This window comes from Pseudophryne corroboree, chromosome 2, assembly GCF_028390025.1.
Source record: "Pseudophryne corroboree isolate aPseCor3 chromosome 2, aPseCor3.hap2, whole genome shotgun sequence".
NCBI lineage: Eukaryota > Metazoa > Chordata > Amphibia > Anura > Myobatrachidae > Pseudophryne > Pseudophryne corroboree.
The window spans coordinates 355,648,441-355,676,359 of NC_086445.1; the positions used below are offsets into that span (position 1 = coordinate 355,648,441).

The following is a 27,919-nucleotide window of genomic DNA, read 5'->3' on the forward strand; positions in this document are numbered from 1 at the left end:
CAGACTTACCCATGTGCAACAAGTTCAATACCATCTGGGTGGTAGTTGACCGGTTCACCAAGATGGCACATTTCATTCCTCTCACCGGTCTTCCGTCAGCTTCCAAGTTGGCTCAAGTATTCATACAAGAGATCTTCCGACTCCACGGTCTTCCTGAAGAAATTATCTCAGATCGAGGAGTTCAATTCACAGCCAAATTCTGGCGAAGTTTATGTCAAGTCCTCCAAGTCAAGCTAAAGTTTTCCACGGCTTACCATCCTCAGACCAATGGTCAAACCGAGAGGGTGAATCAGGACTTGGAGGCCTTCCTCCGCATCTATGTGTCCTCCTCTCAAGATGACTGGGTTCAATTACTTCCCTGGGCCGAGTTCTGTCATAACAACCAGTATCATTCTTCATCTGCTTCAACACCATTCTTCACTAACTTTGGATTCCACCCTAAAGTCCCTGAGTTCCAACCGCTTCCAGCAACTTCTGTTCCCGCAGTGGATATCACCTTGCATCAGTTTGCCAATATCTGGAAGAGCGTACGATCAGCTCTGCTCAAGGCATCGTTCAGGTACAAGAAGTTTGCGGATAAGAAGCGTCGAGCAGTTCCTGCTCTCAAGGTGGGTGATCGGGTATGGTTATCCACGAAGAATTTGAGGTTAAGAGTTCCCAGTATGAAGTTTGCACCTCGCTATATCGGTCCTTTCAAGATTGAACAAGTCATCAATCCTGTTGCTTACAGACTCCAGTTGCCTCCCTTCTTAAAAATACCCAGGACATTCCATGTTTCCCTGTTGAAACCGCTGATCTTGAATCGGTTTCATTCCTCACTTCCTCCAACTCCGAAAGTCCAAACTCAACGAGGCGTTGAGTATGAAGTGGCCAAGATCCTGGACTCACGTCACCGTTACGGTCAACTACAATATCTTATTGACTGGAAGGGTTATGGTCCTGAGGAACGTTCATGGACCAATGCTTCTGATGTCCATGCTCCTGCCTTGGTCCGGAGATTCCATTCCAAGTTTCCTCAAAAGCCAAAGAAGTGTCCTGGGGCCACTCCTAAAGGGGGGGGTGCTGTCACGATCCGGGTATCTGGACGCCATTTCTTACCCATCAGATGCCTCCTAAGGCTGGCTCAGCGCTCCAGGACCGGATCCCATCTGTTATCCTGATGTGTACATTCCTGTATCCTCTCCTGTCACTCTGGGACGCTGTCACAGTAAACGCCATATTACACCTGGCATGGCGTCTCCCGCGGCCTCCGCCGCCGCCCCTGAACTTCTGCATGCAGAGTGTCTGAGTGGCGATTACGTCAGCCGCGGCCTCCGCTGTGTCCGCGTGGTTGGATGTGCATCTGTCAGCCTGGCGCCTCCTGTCTCCGGTGGCCGGCGCCGCCATTACTGTTTTCATTACCACATGGATTACAAACCAAAATTCCCTCCAAGTGTCTGCATGGGCGCAGCCATCTTGGATTCTGTCAGCTGATCATTTCCACCAATCTGTTCTCAGTATTGATAATCTGCATAATTGCCTAGCCAATCCCTTCCTTGCTGCAGGTATAAATACACTGTGCCTGAGCAAGGAAGGCGTCAGTGCTTTGGTTGTCAAACCTAGTTCCTGTTTGTCTCTCTCCTGTGATTGTCTTCCAGGTTCCAGCTCCTGTCTCAAGACTTCCACCATAGAGACCCGCACCAGCATTCCACCTGCGGTGTAGCCTGACTCTCCAATCCATTGTGGATTCATCTGTTTCCAGCTACAACATTACCTGCTTCCAGCTCAGCTTCCAGCAGAGTACAGCTTCCCTTAAAGGGCCGGTGTCCTTTCTACACTTTACCACTCTCCACCGGTATTATTATTTCTCCGCTCTCAAGTTCTACATTTCAGTTCATATTTCATCGCTCCCAAGTTCATTTATTATTTAACTGGTTCCAGCCAGTATCCACTCCGTGCTAACAACAGTCTGGTTCCAGCCAGTATCCACAGCAGCTGTTTTATCTTCAGCAACCCAGCTTTTCCTGGAACACCAGCTGGCACAATCCTGGGTTATCTCCATTGCTACAGTCGGGCCTGGTAAGGACTTTCCATCTAGAAGATCATAAGAACTATCTCACACTACCAGTGCCCTGTGGCTCCTGCCATCCTGTAGTACCCAGGAACTGTATTTATTCTTTGCTGACTTTTACGTTTTCTTTTACTGCTGCTGTGTTGCGGAGTTGTCATAATAAACATCGTTGACTTTTATCCAAGTTGTCGTGGTCACGCCTTCGGGCAGTTATTATTCATGTTACTTACATGTCCAGGGGTCTGATACAACCTCCCAGGTTCCGGTACATCTCAGCCCCTACAACTGAGGCTGCCTCCCGTCAGCTCAGGCCCTCAGTTGTGACACAAAAGAGATGACTGGGTCTATTTACAGACACACAGACACGTCATCTTATTTCTTGTGATGGGGGATACTCTACCGTTGCTAGGAAGCTGACCTTTTTTGAATCTACGAGTTGCCACACTACTATCAGGTTTCACAATTCCAAATATCTATAACATTTTACAAAGTAGTCTGTTTACAACAACCCTCCATTGTCAGTAAGTCTACCAAGTTATTTTAAAGTTTGCTCCTCTAGCTTGGAGGTTTTACAAACACAGTATAAGGTGTTGACCAGGTGGTATCGTTGTCCTATACAAATTTTTCCCCACCTTGACCCTCTCTGCTGGACGTGCCATGGGGAAACACTCGTACACTGATATGGTACACTGATTCCTATATGGTGGGATGGCCTCATTATTGTTCCATTATGGTTGAAAGTTACGGCCTTGTTCTCAGAAATTTGGGGTACTTCAGTTTCCTTGGGCCCTATTTTTGGCACCTGTCCCACTCTGATATACCTATTTCTAGCTACAAGAAATTGATGCTTAAATACTTTAATAATACAGTTAGGGTGGTGATTTCAGTACACTAGCATTCCTCCACCCCCTTGTCAATATGGGATTGGTGTTAACGCCTTGACTTTTATATGTCTATGGAAGACACTTTTCTATTTTCGCCCAACAAGCATTCTGAGTTTACGGCAACCTGATTTACCTGGATTAACTTTAAGACCTCACCTGCATATAAAGCACTGGTTCTAACCGAAATCTTTCAGTAAATACTTTATCTCCAGTGATTTACATCTTCCCACTATGTACCTGCATTATGTCTCTCTCTCCCTCTTCCTTTCTTTCTCCCTCATTGTTTGCTTTACTACTTTTTACCATAATATCTTTCATCTAAAACTGACTCAGAAGTTATCAAACTCTGTCCTCAAGGCACCCCAACGGTCCTGGTTTTAGGTATATCCATGGCTCAGCACAGATGGTAAAATCAATTGACTGAGGTACTAATTAAGTCACCTGTGGTCAAGCATGGATAAACTAAAAACCTGGACAGTTAGAGTGCCTTGAGGACCATGTTTGAGAACTTCTGAATCTGGCTAATCCTATTTCTCTGTGTTATTTTACTGGTTTGGTTATGTGGAATTACGTACTCTCTGTTTGGAATGCTGTTAAATTGCTGCCAGCCAAAATTCCAGCTCACAGGGGCTATTCCCACTCGTGGGTGTCCACGACACCATAGAGTGGGTATAGAACCTGTGGCAAGCGCAGCGAGCCCGCAGTATGGCAAGTGCAGCGAGCCCACAAGGGGACTATCCGCGCTCGCCCTGCTGCCGTCATACTGGCAGCCGGGATGCCGTTTTCTGTATACTGATGGCCGGCATGCCTACCGTTGGTAGTTCATACTGATCCCCTCTCTTTAAATTGTGTTACCACCCCGTGGCGTAAACTTATAAAAATAATTAATTTATTTAAAAAAAAATGTGCAGGTGCTATTTGCACAATCCCAATGTCCCCTACTTTTATATACCTTAAACCTAAATGAAACATAAAAGTTGTAAGGATAAGTAATGTTTTAACTAAGTGTTATAGGGCCATGCACATTCCTATTAGAGACTACAGTGCAGCAAACTGTAATATGTTGGTGTGCACCATTGTTGGACAATCAGTCACTCGTGATCATTGACAAGTGCAGCATAGCACAACAGCCAAAAGGGGTTATTCAGGTTTGTTAGCCAACAAACCAAAAGCCAAATCTAACTCTCTCTGCACACAGGGCCGTCTTTTCGTATGGGCTCAATGGGCTCTTGCCCAAGGGCCCCAGGAGTATAAGGGTCCTAGGCTGATAGCTGAGGGTCTCCTCTTTCCAGGGGTACCAGATTTTTGAAAATCGGCTCTGGGGAACCGGAGATATCTGACTTGAAACCAGTGGTCCCCATCCAAGCCTGTTAATTGCTCTTCCCAGCCAGATATCTCGAGTTCTGTCTGACTTAGAGTTTTTCAGAGGGTATAATCCAAAAGCTGCGACTCTCTGCTTTTGGTGGACACTGGCAGCTTCTTTCTACTATGCCCAGAACCAGAGATATCAGCCTTCCAGCCATAGGCGTGCGCACGGGGGGTGCCTGGTGCGCACAGGCACCCCCTAATGTCCGGCACCCCCTCGCACTACACGCCTGCGATGTTCGCGATAAGCCGCCGCAGTGCCAGCGCTGCTCATTGCAGTCTGACACTGACAAACGGTTGTCAGGAATCGACTCACCAAGCTGACATCTGTCCGCCGCTGCGGACTCCGTCCTGGCTCCCTGCGGTCACCTGTCATCCACGTCCCTGCCATCGGACGCCATTATGGGCCTGAGAGCGCCCCTGTGACGGCGGCGTGTAGCGCGCCGCGTTCCCGCTGGGCCGCGGCATGGGCGCCGCCATGACAGCTTCCAGTACTCAGCATACGGCGGCCAATCCGGTGCTTGGCCGCACCCACTTTTCCTCACTCCACCAATGACTGTTAACCAAGGGGTATATATGTAGCTGCAGGTCCAGTCTGCAGGCATCCTGGACTTTGTGTCACTCCTGAGACTCATGTGAAAGGATCTGGTTCCTGTCTCCTCCGTGTACCTGGCTATTCTCAAGAGACTTTGTACTCCTGGTTACTTCACTCAGCTCCGTGGAACTTCAAGTCCCAGCAATACCTGCATTCATCATTGGGCTTCACACCCATCATTACCTGGTGTGCTTCAGCCTAGCAGTAGAGACTGACTCCAGGTGTGTTCCATCTCTCACCTGTGATACAGCTTGCTCGCTGTCAGTGCTTCACCACCTGCACTGTGGACACAGTCAGACTCCTGCCTCTGCTATCAGGTTTGCCATACTTCAACATCACAGCTAAGTTCCATGATTTAACCTGCACTGGTTTCTATACCAGAATAATTCCTACAAGTTACCTTCTCATCTGTTTATCATCTTTACCGGTTATCATTTCTTCAAGTCATTATCCATTCTGTTCCAATAGACTTTCAGCTATCACGCTGCATAATTGACACTTGCATTTATTATTATTTCTGCTGCCGTATTATTTATCATCTGTATAATAAATACCATTGCGCTCATGCGCAGAAACATCATCCAGCCTCCTCGTTTTCTCCCATCTACCTCCACTGACCCACTAGCGCCCCCTCTGGGGACACAGACAAGACCTGACCTGACAGTAAGTCCAGGATCGATGGACTCGGATGGTGGACGGAGTGTGGGGTCAGAGGCCTTGCAAAACCTGGTCTCCCGTCTAGATGGTCAAGAGGCTGCGCAGCAGCAGATGTTCCAATTCCTGCAAGGGATGTCCTCCCGGATAGATACACTACAGCAATCCCTGCCTAGTGCACACACTTCTTCTGTTCCTGTTACTCCAGCACCTGCCAGTACTGTGAGTTCTCCTATGCCGGCTGCATCAGCTCCAGTGTCACGTCTGCACCTGCCCGTGCCAAGCAAGTATGATGGCAGTCCAAAGTTGTGTCGCGGGTTTCTTAACCAATGTGAAATCCAATTTGAATTGTTGTCACATAATTTCCCCACGTCTAGATCCAAGGTTGCTTACATCATCTCTCTACTTTCCGGATCTGCTTTGAGTTGGGTGTCTCCTCTGTGGGAACGTGCCGACCCTCTGATTAACAACTATGCAGAATTTGTGTCAACCTTCAGACGGATCTTTGACGAGCCTGGTCGTGCAACATCAGCTTCGGCAGACCTGATCCAACTTCGTCAAGGTACCCGAAGCATGGGACAATATGTCATCCAGTTCCAGACGTTGGCTGCAGAGATTCAGTGGAACAACCAAGCTCTGGTAGCAGCTTTCTGGCATGGTCTCTCGGATCGGATCAAGGATGAACTGGCGACCCGTGATCTCCCTGAGCAGTTGTCTGATTTAATTTCTTTGTGTATCAAGTTGGACTCTCGCATCCGCGAACGCAATAATGAACGTGCCCGGAGTGAGCCCCGCAGATTAAGGATGATACCTTCCGTACAGCTCCAGTCTCCACCTTCTGATGAGCCTATGCAAATAAATAGGTCCCGCCTAACTCCTGAGGAGCGGTCAAGAAGAATGAGAGAGAGACTATGTCTATATTGTGCGGCTGCAGGCCACCAGATTAACTCCTGCACAGTGCGTTCGGGAAACGCCAGATCCTAACTTGCAAAGGAGGAGTCAAGTTGGGATCTTCTAGTCAAGATCTTATCCTTCCTGTGACTTTAGAGACTTCAGTTGGGCTTCAATCTGTATCTGCTTTAGTGGACTGTGGAGCTGCAGGAAACTTCATCACCCAAGCTGCGGTAAATAAATTTTGTTTGCCTGTATGTGAACTTTCTTCCCCAGTCTATATTACCGCCGTGGATGGTAGCCGAATCCCCAAGGGGAATATCTCTCACCAGACTGTACCAGTGGTTTTGGGAGTTGGGATCTTACACTCTGAATTAATTAAGTTCCTAGTCATTCCTCAAGCCACCCAAGAGATCGTGTTGGGCATGCCCTGGCTCCAGCTACACAACCCACAGTTTGACTGGCCAACGTTACAACTCTCTTCTTGGGGTTCACATTGCCATCAGTCCTGTCTAGCCCAAATCTGTCCTGTAAAGTCTACTGAAGTCAAAACACAGTCAAGTCTTCCTGCGGTTTATCAAGATTTCTCAGATGTCTTCAGTGAAAAAGCCGCAGATGTCCTGCCGCCCCATAGAGAATGGGATTGTCCCATCGATCTCCTTCCCGGCAAGAAGCCACCTAGGGGGCGTACCTATCCACTATCTGTTCCCGAAACGGAAGCGATGAGCGATTACATCAGGGAAAATTTACAGAAGGGATTCATCCGTCCTTCATCATCACCAGCTGGTACAGGCTTCTTCTTTGTCAAAAAGAAGGATGGAGGACTGCGTCCATGCATTGACTACCGGGGTCTTAATGACATTACCATTAAAAATAGTTACCCATTACCACTCATCACCGAATTATTTGACAGAGTTAAAGGAGCCCGCATCTTCACCAAGTTAGATCTTCGCGGTGCCTACAACCTCATCAGAATCCGGAGTGGTGATGAATGGAAGACAGCTTTTAACACTCGAGATGGTCATTACGAGTACCTGGTAATGCCATTCGGGTTGAGTAATGGCCCAGCAGTGTTCCAGCACTTTGTGAACGAAATCTTTCGTGATGTTCTGTATAAATACCTTGTAGTTTATCTGGATGATATCCTCATCTTCTCCCAAGATCTTCCCTCTCATCGTCTACAAGTCCGTGAAGTTCTCCGACGTCTTCGTGAGAACCGGCTCTACGGTAAACTGTCCAAGTGTACCTTTGAAGTTTCCTCTATACCCTTCCTGGGATATATAATTTCCGGATCGGATCTTCAGATGGACCCGACAAAATTGGAAGCCATTGCCAATTGGTCCATTCCAAACTCTCTCAAGTCTATTCAGCGATTCCTGGGATTTGCCAACTACTATAGGAAATTTATTCGGGGATTCTCCACTCTCATCGCTCCTATTACCAACCTAACTCGGAAAGGGGCAAACCATTCCAACTGGCCTGAAGAGGCTTTAGCGGCCTTCCAGAAGATCAAGCTGGCCTTTATGTCTGCTCCAGTTCTGTCCCAGCCAGATGTAGACAGACCGTTCGAGTTAGAGGTGGATGCCTCTACAGTGGGAGTTGGAGCGGTTCTCTCCCAGAAGGGAACTGATGGGAAGATTCACCCCTGTGGATTTTATTCTCGTAAATTCCTCCCTGCAGAAGCTAACTATTCCATTGGAGATCAAGAACTACTGGCGATTAAGCTGGCCCTCGAGGAATGGAGGTATCTCCTGGAAGGGGCCAAACATCCGTTCAACATCTACACGGATCATAAAAATCTGCTGTATTTAAAGGCAGCCCAGTGCCTTAATCCTCGCCAGTCCAGGTGGTCTATGTTTTTCTCACGTTTTAACTTTAAGCTTCATTTCCGTCCAGGTTCGCAGAATGTTAAAGCTGACGCCTTATCCCGGTCTATGGAATCCGAAGAGGAAACGCCTGACTCAGTTCCACATTCCATTCTGAGTCCTGTGGTATTTGCTGCAACTCAAGTCTCCCCAACTCCTCCTCCTGGTAAGACTTTTGTTTCCCCAGAACTCCGTCCCAAGTTGCTGTCTTGGGCCCATCAATCCAAGTTCACTGGTCATCCCGGGGTTCTGAAAACCTTCAAGTTCCTCTCTGAGACATACTGGTGGCCAAAGATGAAAGCTGACATCAAGGATTTCGTGGCATCCTGTCCTAAGTGTGTGCAGCATAAGACTCCTCGTCAGTCTCCAGCAGGTCAGTTACAACCATTGTCTGTTCCTAGTCGCCCCTGGTCGCACCTGTCCATGGACTTTATCTCCGACCTTCCTCCTTCTCAAGGATACAATACCATCTGGGTTGTAGTGGACAGATTTACCAAGATGGCCCATTTTGTTCCTCTCCAGGGTCTCCCTTCTGCCCCAAAACTTGCCCAAATCTTCCTACGGGAGATTTTCCGCTTACATGGTCTACCCTCAGAAATAATATCCGATAGAGGTGTACAGTTTGTAGCGAGGTTTTGGAGGGCTCTCTGTTCTGCAATGCAAGTCAAACTGAAGTTTTCGTCATCTTACCACCCGCAGACGAATGGGCAGACAGAAAGGGTAAACCAAGAACTAGAGACATTTTTAAGGTTGTATGTTTCATCTTCCCAGGATGACTGGTTTGATCTGCTCCCATGGGCCGAGTTTGCCCACAACTTCCGCTACCACACTGCTACTGAGACGACTCCATTCTTTGCAGTGTATGGACAACATCCTCGTGTCCCAGACTTCCAAGAGCTTCCTAACATGGATGTTCCTGCCGCCACTTCTGCTCTGAGTCAGTTTTCTTCCATCTGGAGGAAGATCCACACTTCTCTCAAAAAGGCCTCCAGCCGGTATAAACACTTTGCTGATCGCAAAAGACGTGCAGTTCCTTGCTTAAAACCTGGGGACAAGGTTTGGCTGTCTACCCGGAACCTCCGTCTTAGGGTCCCGTCTATGAAATTTGCACCACGTTTCATTGGCCCCTTTCCTGTCGAAAGAGTCATCAACCCTGTGGCCTACAAACTGAAATTACCATCTTCTCTGCGAATACCTAATGCTTTTCATGTTTCTCTCCTCAGACCTTTAGTCCTAAATCGTTTCCAGAGAGCTCTTCCAGTTGGTCCCAAAATTCGAACTCAGCGGGGCGTGGAATTCGAGATTGGAAAGATTCTGGATTCCCGTTGCCGGTACGGACGACTTCAATATCTTGTCGATTGGTCCGGTTATGGCCCAGAGGAGAGAAGTTGGGTGAATTCGTTGGATGTCCATGCTCCAAGGTTGGTCCGTGTCTTCCACAACACTCATCCTTCCAAGCCACGTGGGTGTTCGGTGCCCACCCTTAAGGGGAGGGGTACTGTCAGGAATCGACTCACCAAGCTGACATCTGTCCGCCGCTGCGGACTCCGTCCTGGCTCCCTGCGGTCACCTGTCATCCACGTCCCTGCCATCGGACGCCATTATGGGCCTGAGAGCGCCCCTGTGACGGCGGCGTGTAGCGCGCCGCGTTCCCGCTGGGCCGCGGCATGGGCGCCGCCATGACAGCTTCCAGTACTCAGCATACGGCGGCCAATCCGGTGCTTGGCCGCACCCACTTTTCCTCACTCCACCAATGACTGTTAACCAAGGGGTATATATGTAGCTGCAGGTCCAGTCTGCAGGCATCCTGGACTTTGTGTCACTCCTGAGACTCATGTGAAAGGATCTGGTTCCTGTCTCCTCCGTGTACCTGGCTATTCTCAAGAGACTTTGTACTCCTGGTTACTTCACTCAGCTCCGTGGAACTTCAAGTCCCAGCAATACCTGCATTCATCATTGGGCTTCACACCCATCATTACCTGGTGTGCTTCAGCCTAGCAGTAGAGACTGACTCCAGGTGTGTTCCATCTCTCACCTGTGATACAGCTTGCTCGCTGTCAGTGCTTCACCACCTGCACTGTGGACACAGTCAGACTCCTGCCTCTGCTATCAGGTTTGCCATACTTCAACATCACAGCTAAGTTCCATGATTTAACCTGCACTGGTTTCTATACCAGAATAATTCCTACAAGTTACCTTCTCATCTGTTTATCATCTTTACCGGTTATCATTTCTTCAAGTCATTATCCATTCTGTTCCAATAGACTTTCAGCTATCACGCTGCATAATTGACACTTGCATTTATTATTATTTCTGCTGCCGTATTATTTATCATCTGTATAATAAATACCATTGCGCTCATGCGCAGAAACATCATCCAGCCTCCTCGTTTTCTCCCATCTACCTCCACTGACCCACTAGCGCCCCCTCTGGGGACACAGACAAGACCTGACCTGACAACGGTGTTGCTGCGCCTGCCGCTCGCCGCCGTGGACAAAATAATTCTAGAGGCTCATGCTGGTGTCACGAACGGCTGCCCAGCGCAGCAGCCGCACAGGGGGTGACTGATGTCAAGCTCCGCCTCCCGCCCGCGCTCTCCAGTCTCCTCCAGCGGCTATGCACATGCAGGGGGGTGAGTGAGAGCTGCTCCTCAGGCATTTTTCTTCTCATGGGGGTGGACTGGCCTAGTCAGATGCAGCGTCTCCGGTCTGTAGGTATGAGATGCATGTTAAGGGGTAACTGTGGTAGTGGCGGGTCCGGTGGGGGATGGGTACGCGGGCGTCTTTGATTAAAGATGCTGGCCGGGCGGGCTCTCGCTGACCCGGCAGGGGCTGGCAGCGTCTATATGCAATTATGGTGGCTGTGTTTTATTTTTTGGTGAAAAGATATGTGTGTACACTACAGTATGTATACTATGGTGTCAGCTGTGTCTGCTGTGTATATCTATGCTACTGTGTGTGTCTACTCTACTGTATATATGCATGTTGTATACTACTGCTATATGTGATGTATGTATGTATGTATGTATGTATGTTATCTATGTGTATGTTCACTATTAATTGAGTTTACTGTGTCAATGTATGCTGTGTGTGTACAGTATGTGTACTACGTGATTGGTGACATGCTGTGATGTAGTTTAATTATTAACATCTCCTAGGAGTGCTGCCCATTGTTTTTGCTGAATATATATATATATATATATATATATATATATGGAACCCCCCCATAAAAATCCTGCATTTGCCTCTGCGCCGTGTCCTCACTGTCCTGTAACTGCCACCGCCAGCCACGCCAACATCACAGGCCCAGCCCAGGTAGCGTTCCTCTCAGGATGAATCGGATCCGCCACCAGAGCAGAGGACACAGCTGAGCGAGCCTGAGACAGTTCAGCACTCAGCAGAGAGTGTAAAGGTGCATACACACTGGGCAAAAATCGCACAGTGTGTATGGGCCTTAAGACGCACGCTATCTGTCAGTGTGTCACTGACACACTGACAGATAGCGTGTTTAATATGTTAAATTTGGATTTTATTATTACTATGGATTATTTGTATCCCTCAAAATATTTATTATTAATAATGTGTTATACTATTGTAATAACGGCGAGCACTACGGGGGTATTATGTGTATCTGGCACTGCTGGTGGCATATTGTTTGCCATAATGTGAATTCCGACTCATACTGTGTGACATAACGTGTGTTTTGGATCATACTGTGTGACATAACGTGTGTTTTGGATCATACTGTGTGGCGTAACGTTAATTTCAGTTCATACTGTATGTCAAAGGGTGAAATTTCGACTCATACTGTGTGGCGTAATGTGACTTTCATCTCATACTGTGTGGCGTAATGTGAATTTCGGCTCATACTGTGTGGCGTAATGTGAATTTCGGCTCATACAGTGTGGAGTAATGTGAAGTTCGGCTCATACAGTGTGGCGTAATGTGAAGTTTGGCTCATACTGTGTGGCGTAATGTGAATTTCAGCTCATACAGTGTGGTATAATCTGAATTTTTGCTCATACTGTGTGGCGTAATGTGAATTTCAGCTCATACTGTGTGGCGTAATATGAATTTTGGCTCATACTGTGTGGTGTAATGTGAATTTTGTCTAATACTGTGTGGCGTAATATGATTTTCGGCTCATACTGTGTGGTGTAATGTGAATTTCAGCTCATACTGTGTGGGGTAATGTGAATTTCAGCTCATACTGTGGGGCGTAATGTTAATTTTGTCTCATACTGCGTGGCATAATGTGAATTCGGCTCATACTGTGTGGGGTCATGTGAATTTCAGCTCATACTGTGGGGCGTAATGTTAATTTTGTCTCATACTGTGTGGCGTAATGTGAATTTTGTCTCATACTGTGTGGCGTAATGTGAATTTAGCTCATACTGTGTGGGGTCATGTGAATTTCAGCTCATACTGTGGGGCGTAATGTTAATTTTGTCTCATACTGTGTGGCGTAATGTGAATTTAGCTCATACTGTGTGGGGTCATGTGAATTTCGGCTCATACTCTGTGGCATAATGTGAATTTTGTCTCATAATATGAATAAGGGGCACTACTGTCAGTAGCTGCTGAGCATGGGGACATGTGTGACAAATGCTGGTGTATTGCATAGGAGGGGTCTGTTGGCATAGAAAGAGGCAAATGAGGCTCTGATGGCACATGTGTAAATTATAACCTTACTTGTCTTATATTAAAATGGAAATGTTCGTCCCGGCTGTCATGATTCCGACAGCGGGATACCGACCACCAGTGTGCCTGCAGTGGAGTGAGCGCTAGAAAGCCACTCTGCGGGCACGGTGCCAGTTTTCCGACAGGCGGTCTCATGATCACCTCCCATATGGCTCAATAAATCTCCCGTACTTTTCAGAGTGGCCCACTTAAAATTAGGGTGTAGTGCTGGGGGGTGCAAGGGGTGTGTGTGGGGGTGGGGAGGGGAATGCATATGCACTTAGGCCCATCACTCTCTAGTTCCGCCACTAGGTCAGGGATAGATTGGGGAAGTGTAAGCTGTGAATAGGATACAGCGGCAGCTAGCACTCAGGGTTATGCCGTAGCAGACCATCAGTACTGCCTGGTGGTCGCACCATTATATTTCATTTTTATTTTTCTGGGGTATATTATATCTACTTTATTATTAGCGAGAAATTAGAATAAGCCATGTGATTTTACTGAGAAAATGTAAAATAGTTCTAGACATGTCTATGGGTGGTGCTAGACACGCCCAAAAGGCGGTGCTTGTTACGCCCAAAAGGCGGTGCTAGACATGCCCCTCCGGGGGGTGCACCCCCTAATAAAATGAGCTGCGCACGCCTATGCTTCCAGCAGCTGGTCCCTGCTCCAGCTCCACACGCCTAATATGCAGTTTTAGATTTTCATTGGTGGATTGCTCTGGTTCCTTAACTCTGATCCCCAAGTCCCCAGTACCTCCTGAAAGGTGGGACTCTCTAGTATTTTTTATCCCATTCAAAGCTAAGAAATATATTTTCAGGAACTTGAGATATCTGCAGTCAAGCAAGCTGCCCTCCCACCTGAAAATTATAAATATTAAGCCCACTCCCCTATCCACCCCTTCCCTACATATTAAACACCCCCTACCACCCTGGAAGTCATGTAGCAGGGCTTCTTCATTCAGCCCAATGCCCCCTTCTACAGTTTTGCCCCATCTATGCAGTAAAGGAGTAATTAGCAGAAATTACTGCTCCAGGTCCTACATGCTGAGCGGAAGATAGAACACCCCTTACCGCCCGCGGGACATCAAAGGTGCCGCTGATAGCACCCCCCACCCCTACCGCTGGAGGATGGGTAGGGGGCCCAGTGCATTGCTGTGCCCAGGTGCCTTCACTGCTGTTAAGACGGCCCTGTCTGCACATGTTACATCTGCCCCACCTGCAGTGCAGCATGATTTTGCCTATTAGTGTGTGATTTTTTGCTTTGTTAACAAACCTGAATAAGGGCCAAAGTGCTCTGTGGTTACTGGGCCTGCTTTACTGAATCACGATTACATCAATGTACTTGAAGATACAATATTGGCTTTTTGGATGAGTAGCATTTTCAGGAGGATAATAATCTGTGTTTGGGGAGCTTTCCTGTCTTTGTCAGAATTTGGTGCTAACTCATACCCCTTTTACACCAACAGCATATAAAACGAGTTATTGCACATAAGCATGCATAACCCGTGTTGCTGGCTGGTGTAAAAGGGCTGAGTTGGAATAATCCAGGTCGAGTGACCCGGTATTCCAACTCGGGTAGTTTGCAGGGTTGAACAAGGGTTCAACCCAGTAAGCTGTGCTGTGTAAACGGAAGCCTGGTCGCATCGACGCGGCTTCCCATTCACAGTGGTGTACAGGCGGCGCTCAGAGATCATGTGATCTCCATGTTCCGCCCCTGCCGCGTCACCTCTGACGTCACCAACCCGGCAATATGCCGGGTTGGAGACTTCAGTGGGAAAGGGGGCTGATGCGGGTCACAGCCGGGTAGCACCCATGTCAGGCTCCTGGCTGCGACCCACGATTTTAGTATAAAAACGCTATAAATATCCTGTTTGTTTTCTTAAGTAATTAAATCCTTAATTTCCTATCAAATAAATTCAACATGACCAAAAACAGAACAAAAATACAACAACAAGCTTACCTGTTTCACAGTGCCTGCCCTCATAACCAAGAGGACATGTGCATGTATAGGACTGAAGCTCATCATGACAGGTTCCCCCATTGGTGCAAGGATTGGAGAGACATTGATTTTCATCTGTAAGAGACCTAAAGGTCAGAAGTCTGTAAAGAATACACATGAGCTCTGTTTGCGTTTAACCCACTTATTAGAACAGTTTGATGTAACATACCTGAGTATATTTTCCAAAATTCTTTCTGAGAAAAAAAAAGCGTAATTAAATGGGAGCACTATATAGAGCATTATAGAAACTAATCTGAGCACTACAAAGTCTAAGTCTACAAATATACAATGGCAGTTTAGTATATATGTGTCAGTGTAAATATATCAGGACACCTATATCCAGGGCTTAAAGTGGTCCTGTAGAGGTGGTGGAATTCACTTACCTCGCCATCCCCTCTCACCCCTCCTCACATTAAGTGGAGCCAGGGCCAGTGATAGTGTTTTCGGCAGCCCTCTGCAAACTATAAATTAGTGCCCTACCTTCCATACTTTATAAAGGTACGTTCATCTCACAAAGAAGCAGCGTGGTCATACAATAGTACTCCAATTCACACAATAGCACAATCTTATTCACATTACACCATATGCAGTTCGGCTGATTCATATTACACCACATAGTAATGCCCCTTATTCAGGATACGTCACCATTTATTCACATTGCGCTACACAGTGGTACTCTTTATACACATTATGCCACACAGTAGTGTCCCTTATATACACTGCCTACAGTAGTGCCCCTTATACACAATTCCCACAGTAGTAGTGCCCCTTACACATAATGCCCACTGTTGTAGTGCCCCTTACATATAATGACCACAGTACAGTAGTGCCGCTTACATCAAATGCCCACAGAAGTGCTGCCCCTTACACTAAATGCCCACAGTAGTAATGCCGCTTATATAAAGAATGCACACACTGGTAGTTCCCCTGACACGTAATGCCCACAATAGTAGTGCCCCTTACACATAATGACCACAGTAGTGCCGCTTATACATATGATGCCCACAGTAGTGCCCCTTATACACATCTTTGCCTCTGTCTCGCCAGCAGCTCACGCTCTGTATCCCTCCAGCAGCTATCCCACCTTTCTTGTCCCTCCAGATCCTTCTCATATTGTCCTCAAGATTCACAGAGCCTGCTCCTCTTCATGGCTCTTCTTCACTTCAGAAACGGTGACAGCATTACATCACATACGCCGTGCCAGAAAAGGAAGCCACTGGGACATGAGGAGGGGATGAATGCTGCCCAACAGACAGAGCAAATGTGAGTACCAGGAGGGGTGGGCTGTAGATGAAGGAGAACGATGGAGGGGGAGGTGGCTGCAGCTCATCAGTAACACTAGCGCCGCCTGCATAATCTATTGATGAAGATGGGGCGGGCTTTTCTGTTGGAATTACTGTGCATGGCAATGGAGGAGGTGAAACTAGTTCCCCCTACTATTACAGCTGGTGGAACTCAGTTCCACCTCATTCCCCTTCACTTTAACCCCTGCCTATATCTCCATGGGGATCCTGCTGTCGGTATTCCGATTGTCGGTAAACCAACAGTCTGATCTTTACAAATACAACACTTACAGCCAAATGCTTGTCAAGAGTGACGGAACGCGCATAAATTCTGATACATGAGAGAGAAAATGTAAGTACAGGCAAAGTATAGGCAGCATGACTGCAAGGGGAAACCTTTCCTCATGGCATTGTTAGAGAAGTACTTACTGTATACGTAATGCATATCAGTCATGGACCTTACTTTAGCCTGTCCTGTCGTTGTCAAATGCATTTAGATAAGATAAATACTTTGTCATTGTAAAAACATCAAAATCACAAACGTTATCACTATATACTTTTGTTAGAAACTACAGTGTACCTCTAGAATAACTGGGTTTTTTGCCTGTAACAGCCATCTTTCTTTTCTCTGACGTCCTAGTGGATGCTGGGGACTCCGTAAGGACCATGGGGAATAGCGGCTCCGCAGGAGACTGGGCACAGCTAAGAAAGATTTAGGACTACCTGGTGTGCACTGGCTCCTCCCACTATGACCCTCCTCCAGACTTCAGTTAGAATCCTGTGCCCGGCTGAGCTGGATGCACACTGGGGGCTCTCCTGAGCTCCTAGAGAGAAAGTATATTTTAGTTTTTTTATTTTACAGTGAGATCTGCTGGCAACAGACTCACTGCAGCGAGGGACTAAGGGGAGAAGAAGCGAACCTACCTAACTGGTGGTAGCTTGGGCTTCTTAGGCTACTGGACACCATTAGCTCCAGAGGGATCGACCGCATGGAACCGGCCATTGATGTTCGGTCCCGGAGCCGCGCCGCGGCCCCCTTACAGAGCCAGAAGCAAGAAGAATCCGGAGAATCGGCGGCAGAAGACATCAGTCTTCACCAAGGTAGCGCACAGCACTGCAGCTGTGCGCCATTGCTCCTCATACACACTTCACACTCCGGTCACTGAGGGTGCAGGGCGCTGGGGGGGGGCGCCCTGAGAAGCAATAAATACACCTTGGCTGGCAAATATATCACAATATATAGCCCCAGAGGCTATATATGTGATAAATACCCCTGCCAGAATCCATAAAAAAGCGGGAGAAAAGTCTGCCGAAAAAGGGGCGGAGCTATCTCCCTCAGCACACTGGCGCCATTTCTCCCTCACAGCTCCGCTGGAAGGAAGCTCCCTGGCTCTCCCCTGCAGTCTACACTACAGAAAAGGGTAAAAAAAGAGAGGGGGGCACTAAATTTAGGCGCAATATACATCTAGCAGCTATAAGGGGATATAATTTAGTTAATCCCTGATTTATATAGCGCTCTGGTGTGTGCTGGCATACTCTCGCTCTGTCTCCCCAAAGGGCTTTGTGGGGTCCTGTCTTCTGTCAGAGCATTCCCTGTGTGTGTGTGCGGTGTGTCGGTACGGCTGTGTCGACATGTTTGATGAGGAGACTTATGTGGAGGAGGAGCAGGTGCCTATAAATGTGTTGTCACCCCCTGCGGGGCAGACACCGGAGTGGATGGACTTGTGGAAGGAATTACGCGAAAGTGTCGACTCCTTACATAAAAAATTTGACGACATGCCAAATGCGGGGCAGCCGGCTTCTCAGCCCGTGCCTGCCCAGACGTCTCAAAAGTCATCAGGGGCTCTAAAACGCCCGCTACCTCAGATGGCAGACACAGATGTCGACACGGATACTGATACCAGTGTCGACGACGAAGAGACTAATGTAATGTCCAATAGGGCCACTCGTTATATGATTGAGGCAATGAAAAATGTTTTACACATTTCTGAGGTGACCCCAGATACCACAAAAAAAAAAAAAAAGTGGCACTGCCGTCCCAGGATACGGCCGCCCTAAAGGAACCTGCTGACAGAAAGCAGGAGGCTCTCCAGAAAGCTATATATACACACACTGGTATTATACTGAGACCAGCTATTGCCTCAGCATGGATGTGCAGTGCTGCAGCTGCATGGTCAGACTCCCTGTCAGAAAACATTGACACCCTAGACAGGGACACTATATTGCTAAACGTAGAGCATATTAAAGACGCTGTCTTTTACATAAGAGATGCACAGAGGGATATTTGCCGGCTGGCATCAAAAATAAGTGCACTGTCCATTTGTGCCAGGAGAGGGTTATGGACCCGGCAGTGGACAGGTGATGCAGATTCTAAAAGGCACATGGAAGTTTTGCCTTATAAGGGTGAGGAGTTGTTCGGGGATGGTCTTTCAGACTTAGGGGTATATGCAATTCACGGCGAATCGCGGCAATTTTTCGCCGTTTTTTAATTCGACTCAATTCGCCAGGTGAATTCCGGCAGGTGGCTGCCGGAATTCACCATATTCAATGAAAAACGGATTCGCCAGAACCGCGGGCGAAAATCGGCCGATTTGGCGGATTTTGCCGCGATTTGAAAAAACGGGAAAAACCCGGGAAAAAAAATGGCGTGGGGTCCCCCCTCCAAAGCATAACCAGCCTCGGGCTCTTCGAGCTGGTCCTGGTTCTAAAAATGCGGGGAAAAATTGGGCAGGGATTCCCCCGTATTTTTAAAACCAGCACCGGGCTCTGCGCCTGGTGCTGGTGCCAAAAATACGGGGGACAAAAAGAGTAGGGGTCCCCCGTATTTTTAACACCAGCATCAGGCTCCACTAGCTGGACAGATAATGCCACAGCCGGGGGTCACTTTTATGCCGTGCCCTGCGGCCGTGGCATTAAATATCCAACTAGTCACCCCTGGCCGGGGTACCCTGGGGGAGTGGGGACCCCTTCAATCAAGGGGTCCCCCCCCCAGCCACCCAAGGGCCAGGGGTGAAGCCCGAGGCTGTCCCCCCCCATCCAATGGGCTGCGGATGGGGGGGGCTGATAGCCTTTTGTGATAATGAAAAGAATATTGTTTTTTCCAGCAGTACTACAAGTCCCAGCAAGCCTCCCCCGCAAGCTGGTACTTGGAGAACCACAAGTACCAGCATGCGGGAGAAAAACGGGCCCGCTGGTACCTGTAGTACTACTGGAAAAAAAATACCCAAATAAAAACAGGACACACACACCGTCGACAGTAAAACTTTATTTCATACGTCGACACACACATACTTACCTATGTTAACACGCCGACATCGGTCCTCTTCTCCATGTAGAATCCACGGATACCTGAAAAGAAAAGTTCAATATACTCACCTCAGCCATGGTCCAGAGATACATCCACGTACTTGACAAAAAAACAAACCGAACACCCGCTCCATGCCGGACTGAAAGGGGTCCCATGCTGACACATGAGACCCCTTTCCACGAATGAGACCTGTCAGTGACAGCTGTCACATAAAGGTCTCTAAAGCCAATCAGGAAGTGCAACTTCGTTGCGCTCACCTGATTGGCTGTGCGCTGTCTGAACTCAGACAGCGCATCGCACAGCCCCGTCCATTATATTCAATGGTGGGAACTTAGCGGCTAGCGGTGAGGTCACCCGCCGGTCAGCCGCTGACCGCGGGTTAACCCCCCCGCTAGCCGCTAAGTTCCCACCATTGAAACTAATGGAGCGGCTTTGCGATGCGCTGTACCTGTAGTACTACTGGAAAAAAAATACCCAAATAAAAACAGTACACACACACCTTGATAGTAAAACTTTATTACACACTACCGACACACACATACTTACCTATGTTGACACGCCGACTGCCACGGTCTCCGACGATCCGAGGTACCTGTGAAAAAATTATACTCACCTTCCAGCGTCCAGAGGTAAATCCAGGTCCAGAGATAATCCACGTACTTGGCAAAAAAAAAAAACGAACACCGATCCACCGGACTAAGAAAGGGGTCCCATGCTTTCACATCAGACCCCTTTCTCCCGAATGCCGGGACATCACGTGACTCCTGTCACTGAAGTCCCTTCAGCCAATCAGGAAGCGCTACTTCCGTGGCGCTCACCTGATTGGCTGTGCGCTGTCTGTGCTGTGACAGCGCATCGCAAAGCCGCTCCATTAGTTTCAATGGTGGGAACTTAGCGGCTAGCGGGGGGGTTAACCCGCGGTCAGCGGCTGACCGGCGGGTGACCTCACCGCTAGCCGCTAAGTTCCCACCATTGAATATAATGGACGGGGCTGTGCGATGCGCTGTCTGAGTTCAGACAGCGCACAGCCAATCAGGTGAGCGCAACGAAGTTGCGCTTCCTGATTGGCTTTAGAGACCTTTATGTGACAGCTGTCACTGACAGGTCTCATTCGTGGAAAGGGGTCTCATGTGTCAGCATGGGACCCCTTTCAGACCATGGTTGAGGTGAGTATATTGAACTTTTCTTTTCAGGTATCCGTGGATTCTACATGGAGAAGAGGACCGATGTCGGCGTGTGAACATAGGTAAGTATGTGTGTGTCGACGTATGAAATAAAGTTTTACTGTCGACGGTGTGTGTGTCCTGTTTTTATTTGGGTATTTTTTTTTCAGTAGTACTACAGGTACCAGCGGGCCCGTTTTTCTCCCGCATGCTGGTACTTGTGGTTCTCCAAGTACCAGCTTGCGGGGGAGGCTTGTGGGACTTGTAGTACTGCTGGAAAAAACAATATTCTTTTCATTATCACAAAAGGCTATCAGCCCCCCCATCCGCAGCCCATTGGATGGGGGGGGACAGCCTCGGGCTTCACCCCTGGCCCTTGGGTGGCTGGGGGGGGGGACCCCTTGATTGAAGGGGTCCCCACTCCCCCAGGGTACCCCGGCCAGGGGTGACTAGTTGGATATTTAATGCCACGGCCGCAGGGCACGGCATAAAAGTGACCCCCGGCTGTGGAATTATCTGTCCAGCTAGTGGAGCCCGATGCTGGTGTTAAAAATACGGGGGACCCCTACTCTTTTTGTCCCCCGTATTTTTGGCACCAGCACCAGGCGCAGAGCCCGGTGCTGGTTTTAAAAATACGGGGGATCCCCTGTCAATTTCCCCCCCGCATTTTTAGAACCAGGACCAGCTCGAAGAGCCCGAGGCTGGTTATGCTTTGGAGGGGGGACCCCACGCCATTTTTTTTAAGGATTTTACCGTTCCAGCAATTAAAAAAAAAAAAAAAAATATTTAAAAAATATATAATTTTGAAAGTCCGTTTTTTGGTCGGAAAGCACTGAATTGCAGAGGCGAATTTTTTTTTTGGTCGAAAATGACCCGAAATTCGACAATTTCGGGAATTCGACCGCAATTGCATATACCCCTTAGTGTCCACAGCAACAGCTAGGAAGTCAGCATTTTTGCCACATGTCCCCTCACAACCAAAGAGAGCACCGTATTATCAGGTGCAGTCCTTTCGCCCCCAAAAGAGCAGACGGGGTAGAGGCGCGTCCTTTCTGCCCAGAGGCAGAGGTAGGGGAAAAAAGCTGCAGCATACAGCCACTTCCCAGGAACAAAAGTCCTCACCCGCTTCTTCTGCTAAGTCCGCTGCATGACGCTGGGGCTCAGCAGGCGGAGCCAGGTACGGTGGGGGGCCGTCTCAAATACTTCAGCAATCAGTGGGCTCGCTCACAGGTAGATCCCTGGATCCTTCAAGTGGTATCTCAGGGGTACAGGCTGGAATTTGAGACATCCCCCCGCCGTTTCCTCAAATCTGCCTTACCAACGACTCCTTCAGAAAGGGAGGCTGTGTTAGAGGCAATTCACAAGCTGTATTCCCAGCAGGTGATAGTCAAGGTGCCCCTACTTCAACAAGGACGGGGTTACTATTCCACAATGTTTGTGGTACCGAAACCGGACGGTTCGGTGAGACCCATTTTAAATTTGAAATCCTTGAACACATATTTAAGAAAATTCAAGTTAAAGATGGAATCGCTCAGGGCGGTTATTGCAAGCCTGGAAGAGGGAGATTACATGGTATCTCTGGACATCAAGGATGCTTACCTGCATGTCCCCATTTACCATCCTCACCAGGAGTACCTCAGATTTGTGGTACAGGATTGTCATTACCAATTCCAGACGTTGCCGTTCGGCCTGTCCACGGCACCGAGGGTATTTACCAAGGTAATGGCCGAAATGATGATACTCCTTCGGAAAAAGGGAGTTTTAATTATCCCATACTTGGACGATCTCCTGATAAGGGCGAGGTTCATAGAGCAGTTGTTGGTCGGCGTAGCATTATCTCAGGAGGTGCTACACCAGCATGGTTGGATTCTGAATATTCCAAAGTCTCAGCTGGTTCCGGCGACACGTCTACTGTTCCTGGGGATGACTTCTGAAAAAAGTGTTTCTCCCAGAGGAGAAAGCCAAGGAGCTCTCATCTCTAGTGAGAGGCCTCCTGAAACCAAAACAGGTGTCGGTGCATCATTGCACGCGAGTCCTGGGAAAGATGGTAGCTTCCTACGAAGCGATTCCATTCGGCAGGTTCCATGCCAGAACCTTTCAGTGGGACCTGTTGGACCAATGGTCCGGATCGCATCTTCAAATGCATCGGTTGATAACCCTGTCTCCAAGGACCAGGGTGTCTCTGCTGTGGTGGCTGCAGAGTGCTCATCTCAGAGAGGGACGCAGATTCGGCATACAGGACTGGGTCCTGGTGACCACGGATGCCAGCCTTCGGGGCTGGGGTGCAGTCACACGGGGAAGAAACTTCCAAGGACTTTGGTCAAGTCAGGAGACTTCCCTACACATAAATGTTCTGTAACTGAGGGCCATTTACAATGCCCTAAGTCAAGCAAAGCCCCTGCTTCAAAACCAGCCGGTTCTGATCCAGTCAGACAACATCACGGCAGTCGCCCATGTAAATCGACAGGGCGGCACAAGAAGCAGGACGGCGATTGCAGAAGCCACAAGGATTCTCCGATGGGCGGAAAATCACGTGTTAGCACTGTCAGCAGTGTTCATTCCGGGAGTGGACAACTGGGAAGCAGACTTCCTCAGCAGGCACGACCTCCACCCGGGAGAGTGGGGACTTCATCCAGAAGTCTTCCAACTGATTGTAAACCGTTGGGAAAAGCCACAGGTGGACATGATGGCGTCCCGCTTAAACAAAAAGCTAGAAAAATATTGCGCCAGGTCAAGAGACCCTCAGGCGATAGCTGTGGACGCTCTAGTGACACCGTGGGTGTACCGGTCGGTTTATGTGTTCCCTCCTCTTCCTCTCATACCCAAGGTACTGAGGATAATAAAGAAAAGAGGAGTAAGAACTATTCTCATTGTTCCAGATTGGCCAAGAAGGTCTTGGTACCCGGAACTTCAAGAATTAATCTCAGAGGACCCATGGCCTCTGCCGCTCAGACAGGACCTGCTGCTGCAGGGGCCCTGTCTGTTCCAAGACTTACCGCGGCTGCGTTTAACAGCATGGCGGTTGAACACCGGATCCTAAAAGAAAAGGGTATTCCGGAGGAAGTCATTCCTACGCTTATTAAAGCTAGAAAAGATGTAACCGTACAACATTATCACCGCATATGGCGAAAATATGTTGCGTGGTGTGAGGCCAGGAAGGCCCCAACGGAGGAATTCCAGCTAGGTCGATTTCTGCACTTCCTACAGTCAGGGGTGACTATGGGCCTAAAACTGGGTTCCATTAAGGTCCAGATTTCGGCTCTGTCGATTTTCTTCCAAAAAGAACTGGCTTCACTGCCTGAAGTTCAGACATTTGTCAAGGGAGTGCTGCATATTCATCCTCCTTTTGTGCCTCCAGTGGCACCGTGGGACCACAACGTGGTGTTGGGTTTCCTAAAGTCACATTGGTTTGAGCCACTCAAAACCGTGGATTTAAAATATCTCACGTGGAAAGTGGTCATGCTTTTGGCCTTGGCTTCGGCAAGGCGTGTGTCAGAATTGGCGGCTTTGTCATGTAAAAGCCCCTATTTGATTTTCCATATGGATAGGGCAGAATTGAGGACTCGTCCCCAGTTTCTTCCTAAGGTGGTATCAGCTTTTCACTTGAACCAACCTATCGTGGTGCCTGCGGCTACTAGGGACTTGGAGGACTCCAAGTTACTGGACGTAGTCAGGGCCTTGAAAATGTATGTTTCCAGGACGGCTGGAGTCAGGAAGACTGACTCGCTATTTATCCTGTATGCACCAAACAAGATGGGTGCTCCTGCTTCAAAGCAGACTATTGCTCGCTGGATTTGTAGCACAATTCAGCTTGCGCATTCTGTGGCTGGCCTGCCGCAGCCTAAATCTGTAAAAGCCCATTCCACGAGGAAAGTGGGCTCTTCTTGGGAGGCTGCCCGAGGGGTCTCGGCTTTACAACTTTGCCGAGCTGCTACTTGGTCAGGGGCAAACACGTTTGCAAAATTCTACAAATTTGATACCCTGGCTGAGGAGTACCTTGAGTTCTCTCATTCGGTGCTGCAGAGTCATCCGCACTCTCCCGCCCGTTTGGGAGCTTTGGTATAATCCCCATGGTCCTTACGGAGTCCCCAGCATCCACTAGGACGTCAGAGAAAATAAGATTTTACTCACCGGTAAATCTATTTCTCGTAGTCTGTAGTGGATGCTGGGCGCCCGTCCCAAGTGCGGACTGTCTGCAATACTTGTATATAGTTATTGTTAACTACAAGGGTTATTGTTGAGCCATCTTTTGAGAGGCTCTGTTGTGTTCATACTGTTAACTGGGTATATTATCACGAGATATACGGTGTGATTGGTGTGGCTGGTATGAGTCTTACCCGGGATTCAAAATCCTTCCTTATTGTGTCAGCTCTTCCGGGCACTGTATCCTTACTGAAGTCTGGAGGAGGGTCATAGTGGGAGGAGCCAGTGCACACCAGGTAGTCCTAAATCTTTCTTAGCTGTGCTCAGTCTCCTGCGGAGCCGCTATTCCCCATGGTCCTTACGGAGTCCCCAGCATCCACTACGGACTACGAGAAATAGATTTACTGGTGAGTAAAATCTTATTTAAAGACGAACATGCTTACAGGTATTAAGATGCCCAAAGGACTTCACTAATTAGGTATCATTGGTTTTATGGGCAGACAGGACACTCCATCAGGTCTTATAGATGTTATCAGATGAACAAGCCCAATATAAACGGTATCCATTTGGATGGTCGACCATGTTAAGGTGAACCACTATTGGTCTACATTGACATGGTTGACATGGACAAATGGTCGACACATGAAAATGGTCAACACGTGACAGGTCGACACATGAAAAGGTGAACATGGCTTTAAAAAAAAAAAGATTTTAACTTTTTCATACTTTTACCATCCACGTGGACTACGATCGGGTATGGTAACCTGTGCCGAGCACAACGAGGCACCTTGCCCGCAGCATAGCAAAGCGAGCCATGCAAGGGAACACAGTACACTAATATAGTCAGGTATGGAGTCGATGGTCAATAGCAATATCTGCTCATAGAAATATAAATCACTCAAAAAGCAATATAATTTATAAATAAAATGAAATTTTATTAACCTAACACAGGATAAAAATGTTCCTATATATATATATATATATATATATATATATGTATATGTATAATGGACCCTAATTTCCAGGTCCTCTCTATTCTTAAAAATCTAAAGTGATCCTAATACCGGTATACACAGGGACAATCACATACAACAAAAAACATAAAAAACACAGTGATACGCTAAATAGCGATTTATTCACTTGAAAAAATCTTTATATTCCTCAGGTACGTATAGGTATATGGGGGTGATTGTTACACCACAGTCATTGATCATATAGAGGGTGAGTCCAATGGGTTAAACATCAGTGATACGCTAAATAGTGATTTATTCACTTAATAGATGCTTGTATTCCTTAGGTGAAATTATGTCTCAGTCACTGCTCATGCATGAAATAGATCCAATAGAAGTTCTGGTTAATACCAGCCAACCTGTATAAAGTCCTTCCTGGATAAGGATCAAGTATAAAGGCTGGAGTCGTCGGTTCTTTGTTTTGAATATTCAAGAATATAAGGTGCACTTACTTCAAAGTCACAGGAGGTCAGTAGAACGGGTGTCTGCCGGCAGACATAAGATGGCTCCGCAATCTACTAGTTTCGCCTGACTTGCAGGCTTCCTCAGGATGGCCGAGCCGTATCCAAACCCCGTTCTTTTATCCCTGCCTTGCGTCACAGTTGTCATGGTAACTCTCCTTTCATGTATACATTCTCGGAGTGAACGAGCCTCCGTTCACGTGTAACGCCTGTTGACGCTCGTTGTCATGGGGACCGGACGTGATGACGCATGCGGCTCCGTACACGTCTTCCGCTTGTTATGGCTTGTTGTCATGGAGACCGGACGCGATGACGCATGCTGTTCTGTCTCGCTCGTCCATGAAGGCCGGGCACGTCTCTCAAGCGGCGGCTCTGTTGCCATGGAGATCTTCTCACGATGTTATTCTCTTTCCCCTCTCTTTATGTGTAATTCAGCGATGGAATATTCATTATGCATATCGTATTTTCGCATGCCCATAAGTACTCCTCATAGTTAGTAGAAAATAAATAAACTCCAGAATTATATCATACTATACAGAACAATACACGACATACATTAAAAGACATGAAAAGACAGTGACTATAGTTCTTGATAGTCCTAACAATAACTAATATTTGATATATATATATACATATAAATGTATACTACTTAGTATCTCCCTGGCTCCCATAATGTTCATCTCATATAGTCTGGTTTTATTCTTTAAGGAAGGGAAAAAGGTCCCATTCTATATTGAGACCTTTGGGTATCCGAGTTTCTAATTCAAAAATAATTTTGGCTTCTTCTCTCAAAAGTATATTATCCCAGTTTCCTCCTCTCCATGATTTTTGTATTAATTTAATTCCAATAAATTCTAAACCCATGGGATCACTATTATGCATCTTCGTAAAGTGTTCAGGAATACTGTGATTGTCTTTGTTGGTCCTGATATTATTAAGATGCTCATTGATCCTCGTGTGTAGACTGCGGTAGGTTTTCCCTACATATTGTACGAAAGATGAATTTGAATATATATACCCCGAATTTCCGAAAGTGGCGGTATTTTACCATCTACCTAAAATCCACAAGGATAAAAATGCCCCCCCAGGAAGACCTATCGTCGCGGGGGTACAGTCATTAACCTCACATCTATCCTGTTATATTGATGTTTTCTTGAAAAAACTGGTCAATACACAACGGAGTTACATAAAAGACACTGTGCATATTTTGGACATTCTGAGTGGAGTGATATGGGAAGAAAACTGCCTGCTAGCCACGTGTGATGTGAAGTCATTGTACACTTCCATCCGACACGATCAAGGAATGGAAAATGTCCGTAAGATCATCACCAATGAATCCGAGATGAAGAGTGAACAAATTGAGTTCATTATGGAGGGCATTCAATTCACATTGGAACATAACTTTTTTTGGTATGGTGGCAACTACTACAAACAAATCCAAGGGACCGCCATGGGTACAAATTTTGCTCCTTCATATGCTAACCTCTTCTTGGCTCAGTGGGAAAATGAACACATATGGACCAATAATGAGTACCTTCCTTATCTTGCCCTATGGGCAAGATACATAG

General features: G+C 47.6%; 1 protein-coding gene and 1 long non-coding RNA gene across 4 annotated transcripts in view; one reads left to right on the forward strand and one right to left on the reverse strand.

The window, feature by feature from the left end:
- Nucleotides 1-27,919, reverse strand: part of F7 (coagulation factor VII) — a 122,707-nt gene that overhangs the window by 77,753 nt on the left and 17,035 nt on the right. Inside the window, exons 3-4 of the mRNA XM_063953127.1 lie at nt 15,154-15,178; nt 14,946-15,059 (exon numbers count right to left, since the gene is read on the reverse strand). Coding sequence (XP_063809197.1) covers nt 14,946-15,059; nt 15,154-15,178 — 139 coding nt within the window. The remainder of the gene's footprint in view (nt 1-14,945; nt 15,060-15,153; nt 15,179-27,919) is intronic.
- LOC135019801 (uncharacterized) overlaps nt 1-27,919 on the forward strand; it is a 55,334-nt gene that overhangs the window by 24,082 nt on the left and 3,333 nt on the right. For all 3 annotated transcript variants that reach the window (XR_010217318.1, XR_010217326.1, XR_010217323.1), the window contains exon 2: nt 16,086-16,247. This is a non-coding gene — a long non-coding RNA (uncharacterized LOC135019801). The remainder of the gene's footprint in view (nt 1-16,085; nt 16,248-27,919) is intronic.